Source organism: Biomphalaria glabrata, chromosome 10 (assembly GCF_947242115.1).
Source record: "Biomphalaria glabrata chromosome 10, xgBioGlab47.1, whole genome shotgun sequence".
Classification (NCBI taxonomy): Eukaryota; Metazoa; Mollusca; class Gastropoda; family Planorbidae; genus Biomphalaria; species Biomphalaria glabrata.
In genome coordinates, this window is record NC_074720.1 from 12,718,550 (window position 1) to 12,744,558 (window position 26,009).

General features: G+C 35.4%; 2 protein-coding genes across 7 annotated transcripts in view; one reads left to right on the plus strand and one right to left on the minus strand.

Annotated features, from left to right (window-relative positions):
- The first annotated feature begins 493 nt into the window (after nucleotides 1-493).
- Nucleotides 494-18,346, plus strand: LOC106054413 (centriolar satellite-associated tubulin polyglutamylase complex regulator 1-like). 6 transcript variants are annotated; one of them, XM_013210248.2, is made up of 11 exons: nucleotides 494-615; nucleotides 4,290-4,363; nucleotides 4,476-4,578; nucleotides 4,675-4,805; nucleotides 4,939-5,023; nucleotides 5,964-6,049; nucleotides 6,180-6,375; nucleotides 6,514-6,623; nucleotides 6,743-6,797; nucleotides 8,288-8,308; nucleotides 17,880-18,344. In XM_013210248.2, the coding sequence occupies exons 2-11, from the start codon at nucleotides 4,321-4,323 to the stop codon at nucleotides 18,109-18,111; spliced, it is 1,062 nt and encodes a 353-aa protein (XP_013065702.2). In that variant the 5' UTR covers nucleotides 494-615; nucleotides 4,290-4,320; the 3' UTR covers nucleotides 18,112-18,344. The 6 variants fall into 6 exon arrangements, with proteins under 6 accessions (XP_013065702.2, XP_055898947.1, XP_055898950.1 ...); XM_056042972.1 differs by lacking the exon at nucleotides 494-615 and adding an exon at nucleotides 907-1,040 and having other exon boundaries at nucleotides 17,880-18,346; XM_056042975.1 differs by lacking the exons at nucleotides 494-615; nucleotides 8,288-8,308 and adding exons at nucleotides 907-1,040; nucleotides 9,043-9,082 and having other exon boundaries at nucleotides 17,880-18,055.
- A 2,737-nt stretch (nucleotides 18,347-21,083) lies between these two features.
- LOC106054406 (AP-2 complex subunit alpha-2-like) overlaps nucleotides 21,084-26,009 on the minus strand; it is a 29,965-nt gene continuing 25,039 nt past the window's right edge. The window contains exon 24 of the mRNA XM_056042971.1: nucleotides 21,084-24,662. Within this exon, the coding sequence (XP_055898946.1) occupies nucleotides 24,585-24,662 (78 nt within the window). The 3' untranslated portion in view covers nucleotides 21,084-24,584. The remainder of the gene's footprint in view (nucleotides 24,663-26,009) is intronic.

The following is a 26,009-nucleotide window of genomic DNA, read 5'->3' on the forward strand; positions in this document are numbered from 1 at the left end:
TGTGAGCATTGCGATTTGCAAGATGTAAAAAAGGACCCAAGCCAAAAATAAGAACCGAAAAGCAGAAGTATAGTAAAAATGACTATTTGTTAAGACAAGAGTTTTGGCGAGTGGGTGGAGAAAAAAGTAAAACTAGAATTTACGGGTCGGTCCAATTTATAAGTAAGAAAAGAGACGAAAGCTGAGATGGTTTGGTCAATATTCCTAAAGACATGAATCGAATCACTGCCTTAAGTCATCCTTCAAGGTTCAGTGGAGGGAGCACAAAGGGTCGTCGAAAGAAAAGCTGGTTGGACAATTTAAAAGAATGGACCGGCCTCTCTATTGATATCCTACTAAGAACAGCTGACATGGAAAATTGGAGGAATTTATGTTACGCGAACTGTCACGGTTCGAAAGTCAAGGAACAGTTGATGATGATGATGATGTAATATCTATATATGCCAGTGAAGTAATTTTATTCTTATTTAATTTCTATTTGGCGTGAGTGTGTTTCATTCGTAGAGAGCTTCGTGCTTGCTTAGAGACAACATGGCTGCCATCGCACATATTGACAGTCACAAGCCATGATATATACTTGCTTAGTGAACTTAGTGGTAGAGTCTATACAATCAGGTAGATCTAGTATTTCTAGTTATTGTGGGCAATTTCAGCTTTTAGCTCTTGGTATTGTGAGGTTTAATGAGATGTGTTGTTACGTTGCTTTTGTTTTGGTTTTTAGACTATCGATGAACATTACTCATCACTCCAAATTCAAAATCAAATGACAAATCTCGAGACTCGGTAGTCTAAAAAATAGTAAAAAAAAAATAGCAACGAGCAAGTCTAGTACATCTAATATGATCTAATCTAGATTTATCCTGTTAGGGCTTAATTATAATACTAATTATCTTAATTATCTACTAATCTAGAGTCTAGACCATGAAAAAGATAAAAAAATCTAGATCTTCTACAAAAAGTACAAGTAGTACTACTACTACTACAAGTACTACTACTACTACTACTAGTAGTACTACTACTAGGCCTACTACTATAACAAGGTATATCTAATTTTAACCAATGTTTTATCTTAAAATATGCAGTTGATTCTGACACTGTGATTGTGCCAGTAGGCAGAAATGGTACCATTTTATATCGTACTCATTTTTAAGGGTTACCAGACCCTTGCATGCCCACCAAAGGTAAAAAAAAAAACCTTACTAAAGAGGAAAAAAGTACACTTAAAAACAAAAACATAAAAATACTTTAAAAAAAAAACTTATACAAAGTGTAAATGTATCAATTAGTCATGTAATTAAATTAGTAATAGATCTAGACCAACAACAATAAATCTGTGTGATTAATAATATTTTTACCTATTTTTTTTAGCGTTATTTCATGCTTTTAGCTTTGTCATTTGTCAATACACTATGATTCTAAAAGCTCGGGAAATATTATCTTATCTTATATAATACAGACGTTACTTCAAAAAAGATGATTACGTCCTACGCGTCATGCATTCAATCATGCATATTAACCAATGACTTAAATTCTGCAAAGTCACTGGTTTTCCTGGTTAGCTCAGGCAACCCATTCCATGATCTAATAGCACTAGGGAAGAAGGAACATTTGTACAAATTTGTCCTATCATATGGAATGAGGAATGTGCCTTTATCTTTGTGTCTTTCTGAGTATTTTATTAAATTTTGTTTTTGCATTTGAAGATTATGATTCAGTGTTTTATGTATAATTGCTACTTTACTTTTGAGTCTTCTGTCCTGAAGGCTTTCTAAATTTAGTGATTTTACTAAAGGTGTTACTCTAGTCAAATGTGAATATTCATTTGTTATGAATCTCACTGCTCTATTTTGTGTCTGTTCCAGTTTCTTAATATTTTCTTGAGTTGAGGGGTCCCAAACAGAGGATACATATTCTATTATTGGCCTAACCAAGGTTAAATAACATTTTAGTTTTATGTTCTTATTTGATTTATAGAAATTTCTTTTAATAAACCCTAATGCTTTGTTTGATTTTTTTATAGCATCATCAATATGGGGATTCCATGACAGTTTTTCATTTATTATAACTCCTAGGTATTTTGCGTTTTTAGTCAGTGTTTTTACTGGTTTACCATGAATAAGATAAGTGGAATTAATTTGTTTTAGTTTTTTTGTTACTCTTAATAACTGACATTTTTCTGGGTGGAAAGACATGCTCCAATTTGATTCCCATTTCTGTAATTCATCTAATTCTCTTTGTAAAATTTCTGTATGTTGTGTTGTTTTTATTGTTCTAAATTTTATGCAATTGTCTGCGAATAATCTGAATTTTGTTCCTGAACTAATGCAATTTGGTAAATCATTTATGTAAATTAAAAATAGTAGTGGACCTAAGACTGTTCCTTGAGGTACACCTGAGTTTACTGTTATCAGTGTTGATTTAGAGCCATTTATTATTACAGTTTTTTCTCTCCCTATCAGAAAATCTTTAATTCACTAATGCAATGGACCATCAATGCCAAATATTTTAATTTTTTTAAGCAAACTATGGTGGTGAACTTTGTCAAAAGCTTTGAAAAAATCTAGTAAGATAGCATCTATTTGCTCACTGTTATCTAAACCTTTTGAAAAATCATCAATTAGTCCTATTAGTTGTTTCACATGATCTATATTTCCTAAAACCATGTTGGTATAGTATGGAGTAAGGACATTATGTTTGTCTAAGTGGTTTATGATGTTGCTACATATTATGTGTTCTAGGATTTTACATGTGATGCTGGTAAGCAATACTGGTCTGTAGTTTCCTGGGTCTGATTTTTCTCCTTTTTTAAATAGAGGGGTGACATTAGCTTCTTTCCAGTCCCTTGGTACTCTGCCCTGGTTAAGAGATGCCTGAAAAAGTATTTTGAACACTGGTGCTAGCTCATTGCTTAGTACTTTGAGTAATCTAGCTGGAATACCATCAGGTCCAGATGCTTTATTAGGTTTGATGTTGGCTAATAGTTTTTGGATTCCCTTTTCTTTGGTCTTGGGGGTGGGGGGGGGGAGAAAGAAAGGAATATCTGGGTGGAACAACAGGAATTCAAACTCGTGGCCCATTCCTACTGGTACTAACCACTCTGCTAGTAAGTTATATGACTAGAGAAGATCGTACAGTTTTATATTGTGGGTCCTATAAAGGGGACTAATACTGCTTATACCACGACTTCAGTCAAGTACAAATTATTTCCCTTGGACAAGATATCAAATAATCAATTTTCAATAGTTAATTAACTAATTGGTCAATTTTTTTTTTTTTTTTTTAATTCTTGTCTTGTCAGGTAAAAGAAATAATTGTGCGAAATTTCAGCATGATCCGAGATTGGGTGTCAGAAAAATGTTTATAAATTTTTTACCAGACAGACAGAGTGAGTTGATTTAAGCTTTGTAAAAAGGCATCCAATTTAAATCTCATTGTCAAGAACTCATCTATAGGCTTTAATTAATTTTATAAAGTATTATCATATAAATTGGCTATTTGCAGTAGATCCTTCGCACAACTGCAAAATTTTGCATAGGAACACTACAGTTCATGTGGGAGGTTGTTTAAAAAAAGTGTCGTCTTTTTGTTCTGAAAAAATTTCAAGTTAACAGAACAAGTAAAACAACTGACCATCATCACACCAATAACACAATTCTTTATGTAGTCTGCATCATTTCTGATAGAGTTTTGTGTTTAAACTAGAAAATTGTCTCTTTGTTTTGTATAATAATTTTGTTTAATCATTTGGAGATTTACAATATGTGTAGATTGTACATCTTAATTATTACATCATTTGCTTGTTTTTAATGGATTTAAGATCCAATTGTTTTATGTGTTTTGTTATCTTAAGCATAACTTTTAAGCAATATTTTGAGTAGTGGTACTGGATAAATTTGTAGCAATTCTCTCTAACAGTGTATGCTATTTAGTCCATTGTCATTCTGAAATATTTATCAACTTTAAATTTAATTAAACCCAGAAAACTGTATTGTATGCTTAAATTCTTAAAGGCATCTTCATAAATTACACAGAACCATTGGCAAAAAAAAAACAACCTAACAACATGAAAAGAGTCTTTTTTAACTGGAAAAAGAGTCCATGTTTTAAAAAAAAATGGTTAGAGATGGGATTAAGGCTTGCTTAGAGCATGGTTGTATTTTTAAAAATATTATTTGTAACTGGTTGGTAAAAAAAAATAGAATGTAGTAATTTTCTACCAAAAGTAAAAACTTAATTCTATTATAATTTATATTTTCCTTCTTAATAATTCTTTCAACTTTTTAAAACAGAAATTCAATTATACCACAACCACCTTCAGGAATGTCTGATGACAACTTTGCATTGACTGGAGAACAGTATCTTGGTAACTAGTCATTTATATAACTGGCATAAGCTGCTATCAGTAATATATAAGCAAATAGTTTTTGTAAAGATGTAGTCAATGCTCTATTCAATAACTGTTATTTTATTCCCAGCCAAATACAACATCATCACTTACCTAGAAGACAGCGTCCAGCAATTACTAGAACACAGAGACCAAAACCCAAAAGTTGTGCCAGCAAGGTTTTTCTTTGAATAGTAAGAGGATTGTAGTACTGGAAACTAGTCAAATCAAAGCCAAATTAATATTGTCATGAATAAGTTTTGTATTTCATTTTGTTTCTCAATGACTAGTTTCACCAGTGTGCGGGATGGGAATCACACAATGTTCAGAGAGTTCAGCTTCATTAGAAGTACACCTCACAACCGAGCCTCATTTGTGGTGTTATTTTGGAAATGTTTTCGTCAAATAGGTAGAAAGGGAGGTAAGTGCAAGCAAGTACTTTTTGGAGTACAATTTAAAAAAAAATGCTAATTCATTTTTCAGACCAATCTGTCAATTAGTTCAAATGAATAATGCATAAAAATGCTAAACATTATCTCAATTTTTCTTCCCAGATCTTCTCAGTATTCAAGAATACAATTCTCTAGTCAGACTGCTCTGTCCAGATTTCCCATTTAAATTGGTGCAGAAAACAGCAAGGTGAATCATTTATTTTGAAATGTTTTCCTTGAGGCATTGAATAGTGAATTTTTTGAAGCCTTTATTACAACTAAGCAAAAAAAAATTGCTTCTTTAGTTTGATTCTCTGAGCTGGAAGATGAGTGGATAGTGTTTTATTTTATCAAGAAAAACTCTGTTCTTCTCCTAAACCTGGATCCCTGGTTTACATTGGGCAATGGGCATCAAATTTATCTTCTGAAAATACCACCCAAACCAAATGTAAGACTCAAAAACAAAGGGTTACTGCTGCGGGGGGTGGATGACATAAGTTAATTATCTGTCCAATGTTGTTCTCTATCAAGGCAGAAAAGAAATGAGCTAAGTTGGTGTGAAAGCAAAGGGAATTCGGAAGCAGCCTGTGAAGTCAGGCAAAGATGATTGGGACAGGGTGTAGCATTAGTTCCCATCTCGGTTTAATGAGATGCATGAGTTTATTTTTAGTTGTATTGTAAAATTGTTTTTCATGTTATTTACAAAGCTAAGATCAACTTATTCTATCTGTGTGTGTGTGTTTGTACAAAATTTTTGAACAGATTATTTCTCCCACATCCATTCTTGCATAAAGTTGAAACTTTCTTAATTATTTATTGTACCTAAAAAAGATGAATTAATTTAAAAATTAACCTATTTATTATTGCAAATTAATGTATTTGTTTGATATTGAAAAGGGGAAATATGTATGGTTGTAAATATGGAGTTCTTCCTCTTAGATAAGCTTTTTTTTTTTTTTTACATATATATATATATTTTGCTTGTTTTTTTTATACAATCAAAACAAACGTGACACTGCTTTAAGGTCCTCTACTTTCAGTTCTTTCAAAGATTTATGCATTTACTAGTTACTTGAATATTCTGAGAAACTTCCTGTACTATTCCTGTTGTCTTTGTTCAGTACCAGTATTGTCTAATTTGGTTTCAGAATAGTCTTAATTGATGATGCTTTGGACTGTCTTATTTCATTTTCTGATTTTGTCTATGCATTTCAAATCCAGTTTTACTATGAAGGTAACTTTTTTTTTTGTGCATATTTGTTTTTACATTTTTATTATGGTTTTAAATTTTAGTTGCATATTTTTTTAAACTGATCATGTACATAATGACAGTAAGTGTTTAATAGACCAATTGTCTTATTAAGAATTCCTTGAAAAAACGTATGAAATATACCAAAGTCAACTTCAAGCACTAAACAGTCCAAGAGATCCAGTCATAGTGCCTACTTCAGGAGAAGATGAGGTTAAAGTTCATCAAAACCCTCATTTGCCATCTGATGGAGTCGATTCGATGCATTTTTTTAGATCTGTGTATCCACTACTTGGTAGATCTGAGTTCAGGTTGGTGTGAAATTTGTGTTATTTTCTCCCTTGAGAGCTAAAGATTTAATCAACCCTTCTGATCTTAATTACTCATTGGCACGATAAGCATTTTTTATATTTAAAAAATGAAACACAATCTTTTCTTGCTTGTTTCAGCACTCCCCCTGACTCTTCTCTGCGAGAAATTCTCTTTGGTGTTCCAAGAATCTCATTTTATGGGTTTTTAATGGCTATTGCCAAATCTGATTCAATTAATTCTCATATAGGTCAGTGCATTAAATGTCTCATGTCAATTTTGTAAAGTTAATACTATCATCAGTCAGCTGTTTGATACTTTTTACCATTAGTGTTGTAATATCAACGTTTAATTTTGTTGTTTTTTAAGGTCGCCTCCCTGAGAGATCTCAGCTTCTGGAAGGTTTAGACATTGACTTTTCTGCGTAAGTATCTTCAACTGCTTTTCAATGTATTTAATTTTTTTTTAAAGACTTGACCCTAACCAGATACCTTTTGAGTATATCACATCATTAATTTTTCAAAAACTTTTTTAATGCTGAAAATGCTTATAAATAATTTTTTTTTATTGTTATACAGATTAACAATTTTTTAAATTTTAGCTAAATGTAACAGTATTTAGGGGCACTTTGAAAACTGATGTATGATGTAGGAGCATTTAAGTCCATTTGTCACTTATCATATAACTAGGTCTAGTTAATTTTTTCACCATATCACTACTAGCCTAACCACACAAGTATTTTAGCATCTATATTGCATGATCCTAACACTGTATTTGCAGCCGTTTGGATGCTTATGAGCTGCATGCTCGCAGTAGATGCGCGAAGAACAAATAAACTGGTATCTAATAATTGTTATTAGCATTCCCTTTGGTATTAACCGAGTGATCTTAAGAGTCTGACAGGGATCGGACTTTTCTTTTCACTTTATGGATATTGTGCACATTTCTGAAGAATAGTGTCTATTGGTAATGCAATAGAAATAGCCACTCCATTTACACTATTTGTTAATCAACCTCTGAGCCATTAAAAGGTTTAGGGGTTGGTATTAGAATCAGCATTGTGTTTTTTTTATTTTTTTTGGTTTAGATAGGGTTAATTTAGAACTTATCATGAGGTAAAGTTTGAAACTGTTAGGTCTAATAATTTGGTGGTACAGTAGAGTTCTGAAAACTTGGCAACACTAACCCAGTCTGGATAAGTTGGTTGCATGCTGGAAAGGTGAAAATAAACATGTGGCATGGTAAAAGCTCTGAAAGGCTCTAAAAAAAACTGCTTTTTAGTATTTTGAACTAGATGTGTCTGTGTTACTGTTCTTTGTCTTAGTTATGTAAGGCAATGTCTTCAAGTCCCAAGATAAGGATGAGTGCAGTGTTTCACATGATAATGCAAATCATTTGTGACCTGCATATGTGCCACATCTTATCCATACAGAGTGTTTTTCCATTGGGGATCTTTTTTTTTTTCATCTTGTGCCTGTCCTTGGTAAAGGGTTTTCTCTGTGTTTAAAATCTGTCGACCCTTATTCTTACTAAGAGCTCTCCATCTGTCTTTGTAATGAAACATCAAAATACAGAATACTCAAGATATTACATTTTCTAAAAAAAAATTTTTTATTTATTCTCTCTTGTATTCTTAAACAATACCAAGTACAGTACTGTATTTTCTGTATTCTCTCTCAATCCCATTCCAGATAACTTGGCATTCACTAAACATTGGGCACCTATTGGCAGCGTTTTTAGAGTTCTACTGTACTGACCAATTTATTTTTAGCCATTTATGTTTAAGAAAACTACAAGTAGCTTATAGCTTGGAAAGCTATCCATTTTGCACTACTAATAGCCCAGCCTGAAAAAACACCCCAAGCATGATAATGATTGTTTCACATGTTTTTTCTTTTAAATGTTAATTTTAAGTGCAAGTCATCAAACAAAAATGTGAGAGAAGTTAATGAATCTAATATCACTTCTTCTGGCATGCTTCATGTGGCCTTGGTCTTTTGAGCTGCATGTTTTAATATTTGTATTTCATGCTTTTTTCTTTTTCTCTATAATTCTTCATCTCTGAAATCTCATTTTTTTTTAAATAGAAATCTATTCGGAGATTTTAAATTGTTTATTTTATATGCCATATAATCTGTGAATAAATCCAGTGCACAGAATTAGTATATTTATAAATCCATTTATAGAAGTTGAATGACCTTGACATGGTTCAAGGTTTAGTTACTTCCAAGAATATCACCATTACAGTCTTTCTTTCTCTCTTCTCCCTTTTCAAATATTTTTATTGCAATTTTTAAAATAATTTGACAAATGAAGACATAAGAATTAGAAATTTGTTTGCTATAGGTTTCATTATTTTCTTTTCCCAAATCTGTTATTATAATCAAGATTTTAAATTTTTCAGTATACTGGTACGAAGTTTTCTTTTAGTAATTTGCTTTTCTGTTGTTTTGCATGAAAGAAAATGATTAAGGAGTGTTCAGTGTTCCTTCTAAGCAAAAGAGTTCTTGTTCTTATTGTAGCCTATTGTGTTTCAAATATGCATTTAGAAATGGCGTTTGGCATTTTGTGGTAGATCACTTCATCAAATATATGCTTAGAGGGTTCATTGTATATTAAGCCAGTTCAAGACACTATTTACAATTTGCTTCACTAATAATCATGCTAAGTTTTACCCTTCGTTGCAGAAAGCCTCCAAAGGTCTCTAGGGTATGACTTGTTAACTTGTTTTAAATTTAATGCTTCATGTTATGATCAACATTCATAACCTCCTTTCAATACCAGAATTTAATAAGTTCACCAAATAAAAAATAATAATTTTGTTTTATTGTTGATTTTTTTTTTATTAAAAAAAATAATTTAAATAAATTTTAATTTCATTTTACTGCATTTGGAACTATGATACTTGTTAAGTTACACTGATATAATTTTATTGCTAACAATTTATTTTTAATTTTAAAAACTTTTAATATTGATTTATTTTTAAAATTTCTCTTCATTTTTACTTTACAAAGTCTTTTTTTCCTCTCAATGAATGAATGAAAGTACTTTGAGGGACATAAGATGTGCTAGATATATTTGAAAGGGAAATATTTTTAAGACCATTTTAAACCCACTGCAGAACTGCTTCAACTGCTTCTTTGTATTAAATAGCAACTAGTATTCATGTAATAAAAATAAATATATATATATAGACTTATATAATATCTGTATGTAAATAATATTTACCACATAATGATTTTTTATTTTAGCTCTGCTTAATGTGCTGCTTTGTTTTAGTAAGCAGGTGCAACCAATCGCAATGCAGGAATACCAATGCCCACAAGAAACAAATGTTAAAATACACAATTTTGAAATATTAAAATTCAATGATTCATTTCAATATTCACAAGATAATCTTTTGTTGGCTGCTACACATTTTCTGCTTGCGATGTCCTCAGCTTAGTGGATGCTCACAAATATCAACACAAATTTAGTTATCCATTTTTCATGCAAATAGCTTTTAGAAGCTCAAAAGATCATCTTCCTTAGCAATAAATGTTTCAATGTTTTATTCTAAATAAAATGTATGTTGTTATATTTATTTAGATATTTGTATAGCACTTCTATAACAATTTTGTAAGTCAAATAATATCGGGATTAAGATAACAAACTCTGGTTGCTCACATAAAGCGTTGTCTTCAATTCTGAAAATTAAGGAAGAGTGCAGTATTTCTTGATACCTAGGCAATATTCATGGTGTCAGTGGTCAAGTGCTTGGCTTTCAGGCTGAGGGTCTCAAGTTCAAATCCAATTGAAGACTGGGATTTTGAATATCTGTATTTTTAGGACCCCCAAAGAATCTGTCCAACTCTTAAAGGGTACCTGACATGTTGTGAAAGTAAAGATGGTTAATGGTAGTGCTGGAACCGTTGGCTATAGAAGCAAAGGAGCTTTATTTACATCTTGTTTGTTAGATCTAAAAAGGGTGCTTAAGGAACTATGCTAATTACTTTTACTGTCATCGTCCCGAGACATGACGTTAAACTGCGCTCCTCTTTCCTTAGCACTTTTGGAGCTCAAAAGTGCCCTACTTCTTTTCTATCATTGTGTCTGCCTCCTCTTTTCCTAAGTCTGCCTTCATTGATCATCACACTGTCTCCTTAACTTTAAATTCTCACTACGTCCTAGACCAGTCCGTTTGCCGTGGACTGCGACGGGTAAGGGGGGATAAAGAGATCCTGGTGTTTGAGTGGTGGCTATCTGAGGATAAACCACAACAACACAATACTTTGGCTCCAAGTTCCCCTAGACCTGAGACCCAGATGGCCCGCTCTGGGTCAACCGGCTGGTCATGCCGAGCTACCAGCATAGGTCGTCGACCTATGCTGGAGGGCGGTGGCTGGAGGGTCAATCAGGGAGCTGCTGTATTGGACACATGTCCGATGTAGCAGCTGACTGAGTATAGCACCTGTGTAGCCCTGGCGGGCTCATTCTGGACATCCGAATGGCCCGTCCCCTTGTTGGACTCGATGGCGGGTGGGGAGCACAGGTGCCGAATTAACCAAAATATATATGGACCAAAAAACACACACAAAACTACTTGCCCCAGACCTATGTCTGGGCAAGAAACGACGAATTGAGGATAAAAAAGAGGAGGTCGCAAAAAGCTGTGCCACCTGGCCATCATTTCTGGTGGTTAGATGCACAGAGGAGGGAAAAAGCCTGACCAAGTTGAGCCCTTTTATTATCTATAAGGGACTCAAGTCAGTAGTGGGAGAGCCCAAGAGTGTGTCTAAGCTACACAAAACAATGGAACTCCTTGTAGAAGTAGACAGCAAGACACACTCTGATGGGCTTTTAAGATGCAGAAGACTCTGTGATCTCCAAGTGGAAGTCATGCCACACAGGAGTCTGAACACCAGCAGAGGTGTAATCAGCTCTAGGGACCTACTGGAATGTTCTGAGAAAGAAATAGTGGAGGGCATTGAAGGAATCACCCATGCCCGGCGCATTACCAGGCGCAGGGAGGGTGAGGAGGTCAAAACCGCCACTATTATCCTCACATTCGGAACTAGGACACCGCCAGAGTATGTGAAGGCAGGATACCTACGAGTTCCAGTGAGGCCCTACATACCTAACCCCATGAGGTGCTTCAAGTGCCAGGGTTATGGACACGGCGCGGCAGTCTGTAAGAGGAACACTGTGTGTGCCAGATGTGCTGGAGAGGGTCATGAGGACAAGGGCTGCACAGCCCAGTTCAAATGCCCAAACTGTCAAGCTGGCCACTCAGCCTACTCCAAGGACTGCCCTGTGTGGAAACAGGAGGTTGCCGTGCAGGAGTACAAGGCAAGAAACGGATGTACCTTTAGCCAGGCGAAATCGGCTGTACTGGCCCTACCCAAGGGCCAATTCGGCTTGACAAAGACCTACGCCCAGGCTGTTGCTAAGAAAGGAAGATCCATAGCCACACAGACGGACACATTGACCCCACCACCCCCTCCTCCTCCCCCAACTCAGAAGAAAACACCGCCAAAGAACACACCTCTGAAGAAACAAGAAAGCCCTGTTGTCATGCTAAAGAACAGGTTCTCTGTGCTCGCTGATGAGAGCATGGAGACTGAGCAGCATGTCAAAACCAATACTCCGGGAGAACCCGGAGACATCATGTCTGACACAGGTTCTCCTCAGAGAACCCAGCCAGACACCCCAACCTCTACTGAGTTAGAGGTTGACCAACTCCCTAAGGGGAGAAATCAAAGCGGAGAGGATGCCCGAGGTGAGAGAGGAGGAAATAACCTCCGCTCTAACCAGAGGGATCTCCCCTCTCCAGAGAGAAAGACTTCCCCCAAAAGGGGGTTGTCCTCCTCTCCATCCAAACCCAAGAATAAAAATACCAAGGTCACTGGAATAAAGGGAAACCCCCCCGGGGGCCTCCCAAGGCCAAATAGCTCCAAGTAGGTCATCTAGAATAAGCCATGGATTCCAGAATTGTACAGTGGAATTGTAGAGGCCTCAAGGCCAATTACGAGGAAATGCAGCTACTGATGGACTCTGAGACTCCTGTAGCTGTCTGCTTACAGGAAACATTTCTAAAAGATTGCATCAGCTTCCGAAGCTACCGTGCTTACACCAAGAATGTTGAGGATGCAGAGAGAGCATCAGGTGGAGTCTGTATCCTTGTGAAGGATAGCATCCCCCATGAGAGGGTAGAACTACAGACCACACTACAGGCCGTAGCAGCTAGGATAACCCTTCACAAGGTTATCACTTGCTGCAGCCTGTATCTACCACCAGGCGCTCCATTAAACCGAACAGACATGGAGGACCTATTGAAACAACTCCCCCGGCCTTATTTAATCCTTGGGGATTTCAATGCCCATAACACCATGTGGGGATCCAACAACACCGACACAAGAGGTCGTATGCTGGAGGATATCTTCCTCCAACATGATTTATGCATACTTAATGATGCATCACCGACCTACTTGCACCCAGGAACTGGATCATTCACATGCATTGACCTCACCGTATGCGTCCCCGGACTTCTGGACGATTTTAAATGGTCAGTTAGCAATGATCTACGGGGAAGTGATCACTTCCCAATCATCATTACTAACAATCTCCCTTCATTGGGACGACCTCAGCGGTGGAAACTGAATAAGGCCGATTGGGAACAATTCCAAAAAAGATGCTCTGAGGATATCACAGAAAATATCCTCCATGAACAGAACCCAGCTGATACCTTTGCTAGCAAGCTACTAAGTATAGCCAGGAAAGTTGTACCCCTAACCTCTGCAAATCCAAAACGGCCTAGCAAACCATGGTTTGATACAGCTTGCAAAAGTGCTATTGGTGATAGGAAAAAACGACTGGCTGCATTTATAAAGAATCCTTCCCAGGAAAACCTAAAGCTATTCAGGATAGCTAGAGCAAAGGCTAGACAAACCATACGGTCAGCCAAAAGGAATTCCTGGAGAAATTTTGTCGGCAGTCTGGATGCCAAAACTTCTGCTAGAGCGGTTTGGAAGGCAGTAAGGCGAATCAAAGGGAAAGAATCAAATGCAATAGGGCATTTGAAAAATCAAGGACGAACTGTCACGTCCCCCAGAGAAATAGCTGACTGCCTTGCATCCTCAATAGCAGAAAAATCATCCACTGCACACTACACGCCAGAGTTCCAAAAAGTCAAAACCAGGGAGGAAAGACACCCCATTGATTTCAGGTCAGAGAACAATGAAGACTACAACAAACCGTTCTCGCTTGAGGAACTGAGGGAATCGCTGGACAAGTCACATGACACAGCGCCTGGAGAAGACGAAATCCATTACCAGTTCCTCAAGCACCTTCCCGAACCCTCATTGGCAGTCCTGCTAGGGGTCTATAACTGTGTGTGGCAAACAGGCGCTTTCCCAAACAGCTGGAGGAAAGCCACAGTTATACCGATACCTAAACCGGGAAGAGACGGCTCTGACCCAGCTAACTATCGACCAATAGCACTAACAAGCTGCATCTGCAAAACCATGGAAAGAATGATTAACAGTAGGCTGGTCTGGTACCTGGAAAGGAATAAAGTGATCTCAAACTACCAGTGCGGATTCCGGCAGGGGCGGACAACAACTGACCACCTGGTAAGGCTGGAAGCTTATATTAGAAATGCATTACTCAGAAGAGAACATCTAGTAGCTGTATTCTTCGATATAGAAAAGGCCTATGGAAACATGGCATTCTACGTGACCTGGCGCTTATGGGGCTTAAGGGACACCTCCCCCGTTTTGTGGAGGAATTCCTGAAAGATCGAAAATTTCAGGTTCGAGTGGGCAACTCCGCTTCTGACACTCATGACCAGGAAATGGGTGTACCCCAGGGCAGCATTCTGTCAGTCACCCTGTTCAACATTAAAATAAATAGCATCATAAATGCGCTGTCCCCTGGCATAGAGTGCTCTTTGTATGTTGATGACTTTGTCATTCTTACTTATGGGAAAAACATGAACACCTTAGAAAGGAAATTACAGTTATGTTTAAACAAAATTCAGGGTTGGGCAAACTATAATGGTTTCAAATTCTCAGACTCCAAACAGTTAGTATGCATTTTTGTAATCTAAGGGGACTTCACCCAGACCCTGAACTATTTATACACAAAAAGAAGATCCCTGTCGTGAAAACTACAAAATTTTTAGGCCTCACCTTAGATTCCAAATTTAATTTTCTCCCCCACATTAAGGAACTTAAGAAGAAATGCCAAAAGTCATTAAACATACTAAGAGTACTCAGCCATACGGACTGGGGAGCTGACAGAGATACCTTGCTGCTGCTCTATCGGAGTCTAATTCGATCCAAGCTAGACTACGGATCCATAATATATGGAGCAGCAAGGAAGTCGTACCTAAAAATACTGGAACCAATACAAAATGCTGCCCTGCGTCTCTGTCTCGGCGCGTTTCGTACATCACCTATCCCAAGTCTCCATGTGGAGGCTGGAGAACTCCCCATGGATATAAGAATGAAAAAGCTTGCAATGCAGTATATAGTCAAGCTAAAATCCAACCCCACGAACCCTGCTTTTGACTCCATATTTAACCCCACAGAGGTAGAATTATACAATCGAAGGCCTAACGTCATACAGCCGCTGGGCCTTCGAATGAGAGAACCCATCCAAAATTTAACCCCACCCATTGACCAAATCTCTAAAATAGAAACCCCTCAGAATCCTCCTTGGCTAATGAATAAACCCAAATTAAATTTATCCCTCCTTAATTTCAAAAAAGAAAATACAGACCCAAGCATACTACAAGTCCACTTTAGGGAACTGCAGGAGAGCTACGGAGATTGTGGCACCATCTACACAGACGGATCCAAAATGGAGGGAAAGGTCGCGTGTGCCTGCTCCTTTCGGAACAAAACAATCTCCCGTAGACTCCCCGATGGCTGCTCCATCTTTACGGCCGAATTGCACGCAATATTGCTTGCACTTATGGCCGTAAAAGCATCAGAAAGGAGGAAATTTATAATCTGCTCCGACTCCAAATCTGCATTGCAAGCTTTGGGGCGGATGAAGACTGACATCCCATTGGTACATAAGAGCCTGAAGCTGTTGGACCTAATAACAGCCGACCGTAGGGATGTCACCTTCATCTGGGTCCCCTCCCATGTTGGCATTGAGGGAAACGAAGCCGCAGACAGAGAAGCAAAGAGAGCCCTAAATCATGCGGTGTCAGGAACCCAAATCCCCTACTCGGACCTGAGACAAAGTATTGCCTCTGCCACCTATCGAGAGTGGCAGAACCGATGGGAGGCTGAGACTCACAGTAAACTCAGGCAGATTGTGGCGGATGTCAGGTGGCGGCCCACATCTAAGGGTCTGACAAGGCGTGGTAGCACAACCATGTCCAGACTTAGGATTGGCCACACCTACATCACGCACTCTTTTGTACTGAAGAGAGAGGAGCCCCCACTTTGCGAGTACTGTGACTCTCGCCTCACCGTGGAACATATCCTCGTTGATTGCCCCAGATACCAGGATGTCAGGGCGAAACATTTTAGAGCCACTAATCTAAAAACACTATTTAATAATGTCGACCCTGGGAAGGTACTGGGCTTTATTCGGGAAGTGGGGCTATCTACGAAGATGTGATTTCTGAATTTGTGAACATACACTATTTACATTAGATTTTTACCAAATATTTAAATTTTTACTACCTTTACTATTTTAACTGTGAATAGACCTTAATTTTAATTATATTACTGTATAGAATCTGGCCCTTGCTGTTTAGAGAGAGAGTAGTCCTCGGGGGACTGCAGGCACGACATGGCCTAAATTGTGCCGATGTGCCTCAAATCAACAATCAATCAATCAATCTTTTACTGTCATGTTTTGTTTTATATGTTTTGGATGTATCTTCAGAAATGAAGATTATTATTATATCCTAGTCCAAATGATAGAGGATGGAAGTGGTCATGGCTCAAATTTATTAGCTGTAGTCTGACTCCAAAAGTACATACAGCACATCCAAGCAGTTATACTGTATCTCTGTATTATGTAACCATGATAATTTAAGAGTTACAATAATTTTAAAGATCCTGATACATATCCACGTTTTTCAAAAAAAAATTTTTTTCTTTTTTTTTCTTTTCTCTTTTAAATTACAGACGCTCTTTTAAAAAAAAAAGAAGCTAAGTATTGTACATCTGTACATCCTATGCATATTTATGTGTTAATCTAATAATACATGTTAGAAACTTAACTCTACTGGTCATTTATTTTCTTGGGTGATACAGGCAACTCGTTCTGTTAATAGTTTTGGATTTACTAGTTGTATTAATGGTCATTATGTTTCGTATCTGGGAAAAAAAATTGTATAGAATTTTTGACTATTTTGAATCCTGATGATGATGCTGGCCATGTTACTTATACTATTTTAAGTCAGGATGAAGTAGTCATGTATGCTCTAATAGTCTTAGTCTTATTTTTAATCATGTTTTAATTTAAACAGTATTTTTTAAAAACTCAGCCAGGTGCATATAATTTGTAAAAATTATGTTGAAAAGAAAAGATGTCAGAAAATAGTTTCTGCTTAAAAAAAACTTTAAAATATTTGGTTCTAATTTTTCTTATTGGTAAAAGTTGTTTTGATTTCATTAAAGAAATTGTTTAAATTTCTGGAAACAAAACAAAAAAGTGCATTATTGATGTGCTTTGAAATTCTGTTTGGCAAATATTTTTTTTTATTACTCCAGACCATCTGAAGACATTAGAGATTAAGTCTGAGGTAAACTGTCTCTCAAAGCTTCAAGATTTGATTTCTGCAAAGAGATTTTTTTCTTTTTCATCACAATTACATTTTTTTCCCTCCATTGTCAACCTGTTTTTTTTCCCCCTTCATTCTCAAGTTTTTTTTGTCACATGAAATTTGTTCATTTAAGTTTCTTTTTCAAATATTTCATTCACAGCTAAAGATTCCAACAGAAAATGGTGAACTTTAAAGACAGTACACGAATCACATCTTTTGTGTTTTAATTGAATGCATGCTATTTAGGCTATTTCCCCTTTTCCAAACAAAAATGATTGCTTTACCATTGTTTCATGCTTTATTAAATATTTTTTTGTATTGACTATTTTTTTGTCATAGCAGTTATGTATTCCCTAAAAGTAACTTCAAACTTAATTGATCATTCATATCTAGTTTATATTTTGCTAGTCATGTAGAGTATGCAGTATATATTTTAAAATATATTTTTCTTAGATCTAACTGATATATTTATTAAAAAAAAAAAAGATCTGTATGACAAAAAATTTACTTAAAATATTAAAACTTTCTGTTCACTATTTTGCTTTTTTTTTTTTTTTTTTTTTTTTTTTTTTTACAGAAAATTAGTTCATTTGGTTTATGAAAAAAAAAAAAATTAATTTATGCAGCAGATAAAAAAAAATAAAATTTTATAAGTACTTTTTAAATCAGTATATTTATTGTTTTTTTTTTTATGAGTCTGAAATAATGTAATTCTTTAATTTGAAAACTCTTCAGCTGGCCCACATTGAAGTCCCCAAGAAATAGTTCTGGAAGTAGACCCACCTCAGCCGTTCGGTCAGATGGTTTCAGCTCTATCTCATCAACCCACAGTCAACACCGACAACCCCAACGCCTTAAAAAAAGTCTCAGTCAACCAAGGAAAGCAGCGAATCGTAAACCCATTGCCCCTGAAACAGAATCAGATTCCAATTCAGAAACTGTCACAGAATCCTCGGATACAAATTGAGCTTATAAATGTATATAGGGTGAGCAAAAAAAAAAGCAACAGAGGACCTCAATCTATTTCAACAGAATGGCTTATTTTCTAATACAAATATTGTCTAACTCAAATTGTGTACAATTTGTCAAGTCCGTTCAGTTTTTGTAATCACTGTTTAAATCTGTAAATAGTTTAAATATAAGTGTATAAATTAGTCAAGAGTTTGGAGTTTATACTTGATATTGTTAAAATAAAATTAAAAATTGAACTTCTTGTTTGGAATTTTTAAAAAGATTTAATTTTTGTTCTAATCAAGAATTGAAGAGCAATACTTACAGAATGCTTTTTTTTAAAAGCAGTTTGGGGGAAAAATAGTTTATATATTTAAAACCTTGGATTGTAAAAAACTGCCTTTTAAAATATATAAAATATATAACATATTTTGTGACTCCTATAAATTTACAAATGCTAAAGCCAGTGCATCTTTGGTAGACATTGACACATGTAGTGCCCTAGCAGCTGGGATGGAAGCAGATAGTGTTCATACTTGTGACCATTGTGATAATGGTCCAAAGCACATACCACCTGACCAGTGATATCATCAACCAATGTTAAAGGTCTGCAAGGCTGTATTTTAGTTTTCATTACTGCTGTAGAGGAAACATTTTTTTTAAATTACAGGCATGTCAGAAAACAAGAGCTTAATTAGCTCCTGCTTAACTCCCAGAAAAATTCTCAACACCAAACCAAAGAATATTAAGCATAACATTGTAACCAGTTCTGATTATCATCCTTAAGACTTAATTCAGGCAAAGCTTCAGTAGGGAGGCCATTCCCCCTAGCAGCAGGGGATGGAATGGCCTCCCCATGAGTCAACTAAGGGTAGGGAAAATAGGACTAAAAGAGACACTTTTTGCTAGGGAAAATAGGACTAAAAGAGACACTTTTTGCTAGGGAAAATAGGACTAAAAGAGACACTTTTGCTAGGGAAAAGCAACTAAATAAAAAATATCAAAACCTTGGCAATGCATGCTTGCAAAAAAAGACTCAGACACAACAAATGTGTTCAAGCAAAGCAAATGCATTGTGATAAAGAAAGTAACTTAAAAAGGGTAAGAGCTACCCAGGCTTATGCCTACCTTGCTGAGACATGCACAAGCATATAGTAAGCAAGCAAATCACTTGTTCAAGTGCTTCTCTTCATAGACAAAGGACTAACTTTTAATTAAGTTTTGTAACATTTTTTTTAAAAAGTTGCTTTTTGTTTAATGTGTTTTCCATTCTCATATTATTCTCAGTGCACTATGCTATCTTTTGTGTGGACATGTGAGGTAGGGCATATTTGGAAGAAGGCTTCCATGCTGCGTTTAGCTGCTCAGTAAATGAAACTAATGATTTCAATTCTACGTCCTATCTCTCTATTAGAATCTCTGCAACACACTGCACAGGCAGCTCAAATAATTTGGTAACTCAGGCTCCAAATAATGTAACTCTTTAATGTCTAATAACAGCCAATACTGTACAATTGGCAACTCAGGCTCCAAATAATGTAACTCTTTAATGTCTAATAACAGCCAATACTGTACAATTGGCAACTCAGGCTCCAAATAATGTGACTCTTTAATGTCTAATAACAGCCAATACTGTACAATTGGCAACTCCTTCGCCCATTATGTAGGGTTCCCGAAAAAGATTGAACATCGCCCCTTCCTTCTGTATGATGACTGACAAAATCGCTTGTGAATTGCATGGGTAAGTGTCCAGACCACAGTAGTTTTCTGAAGTGTCGCCCATCATCATGGTTGACCACTCTCCTAGCGCTGATTACACACATGATTACCCCTACCCGCAACGCCACCACCGTTATCACAATATTATTCATTGTCTATTAATAATCTTAATAATACAATTCTGTTTGACTATCATCATTAATTAAAAAAAATAAATGAGAATGACATATTTTTAGCCTTTTGACATTTCACTTGTTCATGTTGCTGATGTTTGCTGCTGAATTAGAATCCAACCAGAAGAACTGGTCACCCCAATGAGCTCTTTACTACTATTGGAACAATACTATACTATAAACCATCTACTGCTCACTTTTGTGTAAAGAGTTTTAACATTTCTTAGTATATTTTTGGAAATCACTGCAGGCAAAAATATGTGTTTCTGATCCAAACTTATTAAAGACATCTAACACTTTGAATAACTTTCTTGATGAGAATATCTAGAAACAATGCAATTCAGAGGTGCCACTTGTTTTTTTTCTCCATCTTTATTACAGAACATAATCTGTGACATTATGTTTGAATGACATGACACAGACATCTACACATCTTTCATACGTAATGTGGTCAAGTATACATTGACAAGCTCTAGTATTGTGTGTGTTACACGAATAACTAAACAAATACTATAACAAATGGTTATCTATTCCTAGTCAAGTGTCAAACAAAGAATGTATCAGACAGAATATCTATTATCTTGAAGTGATAGCAAGACTAAATTACATCCTAGCAATGAAGAACTATTTGTATACTTCACCAACTGGTCCAATGATGTCTGTGTATCTGATTCCCAAATTCTATTAAATGTAGAATGCACCAGTTCCTGGGTTTTCTGGCCAAAATTATGAGTTTTAATAGAAAGGATAAAAAAATAATAATTCAGTAGCTTTATAATAGAACTCTTTAACTAACTGCTTTCTCCCCCTTAATGTTCAATCAAATATAAAAAAAAAAAAAAAAACTATCTTCATTAAGAAAAGTAAAAAATAAAGTTATGTCAATTTACAAAAAAAAAAAAAAATTTAGTCTTAAAAGGTAACATTTTTTATATAAGCTTTCTACAAGACAAATCTGTATTATCTTAAGTAATTATGTTTATTCTGATCAGCCTAGCAGTCAGTCAAATAGATAAATAGCTTTATGTACTGCTCCATGAGTTCTCCAAATAATGTACACATAAAATCTAACAAGTGCTACATGTGTGGCACTACAGAAGGTGGACAGTGATTTTATTTGAAAGTTCTGTATACAATAGAACAGATAACATTCTAAAGACATGAGGCCCCAGTCGACATGGAAACTCAAAACAAAACATACACAAGTGTTTAGCAATAATTACATATCACATACAGAAAATAGAAACCTTTTTTTCTGTCACAGTCATATCACTATCACCTATCTTGTCAGTGTTTGTTTTGGCTTAATAAATGACAAGTTGACTAATTCTTCTAGTATCCATAACAAAAAAAAAGCTAGAGAAAAGCTTATATATGTATTGTTTTATTTGACATTTTAAATTCTATAGCAGATATCTAAAGTAAAAAAAAAACAAAAGGTAATCCCAATATGACCATGACAATCATTTATTTTCTACAAATATATCGTTCAAAAAAGAAGAATAAATTACAATTTTGGTAAGAAATGTTGAACTAGGCAAGCTAACCCTCAAGTGACCACTCACAATCAAATTATAAATGTTAATTTACTTTAGTAGTTTGGCATAAGCAGTGAACATTTAAAACATACAAAAACAACAACCCAAAAAGCTCAGGGGCTATTACGCTACGGTGTAGTTTAAAGGCCTTCTGGTCAAAATTTATAGAGATTTGGATGGAACTTAGATATGGTGGCGAATTACTTGAATACCAGCACTGAATATGTTTGATATTAACCAACACCCACAATCTCCAAGTTCAAATGCTTGCTTCACATATAGCACACATCACTATCAAATGATCTCAATTGTAAACATTCCTCAACTCCTGGAAACAAAATATAAGCTAGAGATATTTTAAATTATATCCATGTGTACATGTAATAGCTACCTAATCAGAGATATTTTGGTCCATCTTGGAATACGTCTAGTCTACAATGTTTGTGCTTTGAAATTAGAATGATAACCATCCATCCATCCAATAAAACTTTGCTACATGGGCTGTTACTGATCAAGATAAACAGATAAAATAGCAATGTTTAAAAAATAAAAATCCAATTTATAGTTCTGATACATTGAAAATGAATTATTATAACGTTTTGTCTTCTTTCATTTTTTGAGTATTGAATACATGAGTGAAAAAAATAAAATAAAATGGATGACCTGACACTAGACAGTAGAGCTGAATGATAGCAATGACCCTGCTTATCTTCTGTGTGAACAACAAATAGCTCTACACAAAAACATAATGGAACATAACTGCAATAGAAACAAAATGCATAAACATTTACTGTTTGAACTCGTGAAGATTTTGGAAACATTAGGTGTTTATTGCTAGCATACAAGGGGGATAACTTTATAAAGATAACATGCACTAAAGTAGATATTGCACAAATACAAAAAAAAAGTTGGTTTCAACTACAACTATTTAAAAAAATTGTTTTCGGGTAATATATTTTATTAATAGTTCAGCATTAAAAGAAAAAACTAAGTCCGGTAAGCTAAGCTACACATGAAGTAAGAAGAAGGCTGCAAGATGTTCTCATCTTGGTATGACGTTTCACAAAGCAAGAGGTGTATAGTAAGTGCAAACTAAGATGACAACCCCCCAAATCATGGAAGCTACTGACCATAACCAGAAACAAAATGATACTGAAACTTTGGAATGTTAAGTAGAAGAAAAAAAAAAGTAGATCAACACAGAGAGGGGTAATGAACATGACAGTAACAATGTTACCTCCCTTTATTGTGCAGATTAACCCTTAAAACGTGTGTGGTAGTTTATTCCATTTTGTATGCACTCATAGTAAAACGGCTCAGCACTTTAAGGGTTAAATTAGTCATATAATCCTTTTTTAAATTTTTGAACTGTCTCTATCCAAACACAGTGTAAGGACAATGGCTTAACTTTGGTTTCATTAGGCTCAAGGGACATAAGTGCCCTACCTCTTTAACAACAAAACAAAACCAAATTTTTCACCCCTTCTCCTTTTCTCCCCCCAAAAAAAGTGTGTGTGTTCCTGTACAGCAGGGTTAGTAGAAATAAATTTCAGTAGTATTATGACAGCACGTTTAGACATACATATGTAGACACTCCTCTGTAAACATTATGAGTTTGTAACATACTTTCACTACATCAATTGGACTACAAAGTCAATCATGTGGAAACAAATCTCAAAGCACAATGAAATAAAAAAAATAGTTCGATTCTAGTCAAACTAAACGACCATCAACTTCTTCTAAACACACTTTCCATATCTACTAGGCTTAGTGGCAAATACCCTCCTTAGCGGTATTAGTATAAGGTAATGCCTAGCGGTATTATTAAAAGGTAATGCCTAAGTTCCTTTCAATGATATCACAACATCAAAGTGTCCACATTTCAACACATGTTTAATCTATCCATTCAACAGTCATAGTAAAAAAAAAAAGGTATTCTATATATATCACATTGGATTACAAGATAAGAATGAGCATTGTCAGTGATATAATATTGGGCTGGGGGGGGGGGGCAAAGAATGATATCAAACTGTATGTAATAAATGATAATAAAACTAACCAAAATTGTAAACAAACAACGCCCTAGTTATGGTTAGAGTTAAGTAACACAATGTGGCGCATCAAGCGACTAAATAATCCAGGTAATATGGGAAGAAAAACAGAAATTGACAACACACAGATGGCATGACCCTAAACAATGGCTGTCTATATGCATACAGAGAAATCCACATGAAGAAAATTCCTACAGTAACAATGTTTAAGGGAGTTGTAGAAACATTTAGGACCTAGGCACTACACACTTAACATTTGTTTTGTACAGGATGGAAGAGAAAATGTTTTCTTTCCCTCTACCTACAAAATATGAATCATATACACAATATGGAGCAACTAACAAAACAATAAATAATGCATGCATCTTTAGACTGTATTGAATCAAATAAATAAAGAAAAATTAACGAATGGTTATAAAGCTTGAAATTGAAACAAAAATCTTTCACAGAAAATAAACTGTAGTTTAAAGAGTACTAAGGCAATTAGTTACAAACAAAAAAAATGTTTTCTTATTAGTTGATAGCCTAAACAAATTACAATCTTATTAGGTGATAGACTAAACAAATTATAATCTTTGATCCTGTTAAAATTATAAAAACTTGAAGAACACTTGAATCAAGTAAAATGCTTAAAAAAGATATTGTATTCAGCCCCAAGAAAAGAAGTAGAATCAACAAATACATGATAAAAATACATAAAAATCACTAAGCAGGTCTTTCTTAATGCGAACAAGTCTGGAGTCCCTGTACCTCTTCCTTCACCAGACTAAAACTCAAGGCTTACTAAGAACACTTAAATTACCATATACTAAAAAAAAAGAGAAAGAGGAGGCAGGAAGGTGAGTCGTAATGTGTAGGTTTTTGGGAAGATGACAGCAACTTTATTGCTCACCCACAATTGAATCACAGTGACCTGCACACAATCGAACTGATATAAAAAAAAAACATTTGGGGGGGCTAAAGGGAGAGAATGGAATAGGGGTGTGGGGATACATGTTTGTAACAACATTAAAACTGAGTCTCTAGAAGTGCTCCTAAAGCCTGTGAAATACTTGGTTTTGTTGATCGAATGGTCAGACGATACATCTGAAATAAACAAATAAAACAATTAATCAAGGCATTTTCTGAAGAAGTATGCATCAAAGATATAAATAGATGAACTGTTGTCATAGTTCCCATCCTCTACAAAATACTCTGAATTCTCTAATAGCCTAGTTCAAACAAATAGAGCAGATGTGTGGCTTAGATATAAAGAATGGCGAAATTGCTCTTAAACTGAATTAAAGTTGAAGATTTAAAACCCCCAATCTTCTGATGGACTATCATCCTAGTAGAAAAAAATTCATTTACTAATATGTCAAACCTTTGCTGCATTTTTTTTTATCTAATGCTTCAGGAGTCAAAGTTGAGGATGAATAAGGAGTCAATCCATTTAGATACTGGGACTAACAACTGTGGCACACCCTTTAACATTTTCTGCAACCAATTACATAAAAATTCCTTTGGATCACACCAGCAAGTTTGAGAGAGAGACCACGATGCAAGGGCAGCCCAAGTCTTTTAACAAAGGATCAGATGCCTCATTAAGGAAAATAGATTTAGGCTTAAATAATATATCAGGCCTGCCTACCAAAAAAAGTCCAAATGCGTAACGCTGATGGTCAAAATGCGTATTTTGGCACCAGAATGCGTAACACTTACACGATCCACTATTTTGTCATATATATATATATATAATATTAGATCTAGATGTCATGATTAGATCTACAATCTAAATCTAGATCAATACGACAATAGAGATGATATCTAGCCTAGATCTGGATCTATGTCTATATAATGAATATAATCTATACTAGATCTGGGCTCAAGAGTGTTACCGATGCCGTGAATCCGCTACAAACGTAGGTCTACTCCAAACTTTTGAAGGCCTATCTTCATCCTTGATCTATTCTATACTAAGACTAAGAATCTAGTCTAGATCTAGAGTAATCTAGACTAGATGGTAGTAGATGTTATCGATCTAGATCTAGTCAATCTAAAATCATACAACTAAATTGGATCTAGATTGTAGAGTAATGTAGAGAATAATGACATAACGTAATGACTAGCTAGACTACTCTAGGTAGATCTATTCCTGTATAACAAGTTATCTAGATTCTAGATCTAGACTAGATATCTACAATGTCACTCAATGTGTTTTGAATCGATAGCACTTTGATATTTTTTCTATACAAATGAATACAGGAATCAGGGATTCAACATAATTAATTTCTACTAATGAACTAACTGACGGTACCAACCTGGTACCAACCCGCCATTCCCTTACTCTCGCGTTCTTCATTTCTAGACTAAATCTAATGGCTTTTAAGAACCAATCAACGTATAGATATGGGCACAATGTGTTCCCCCACCTTTTCTGTTCTCTCCCACAAC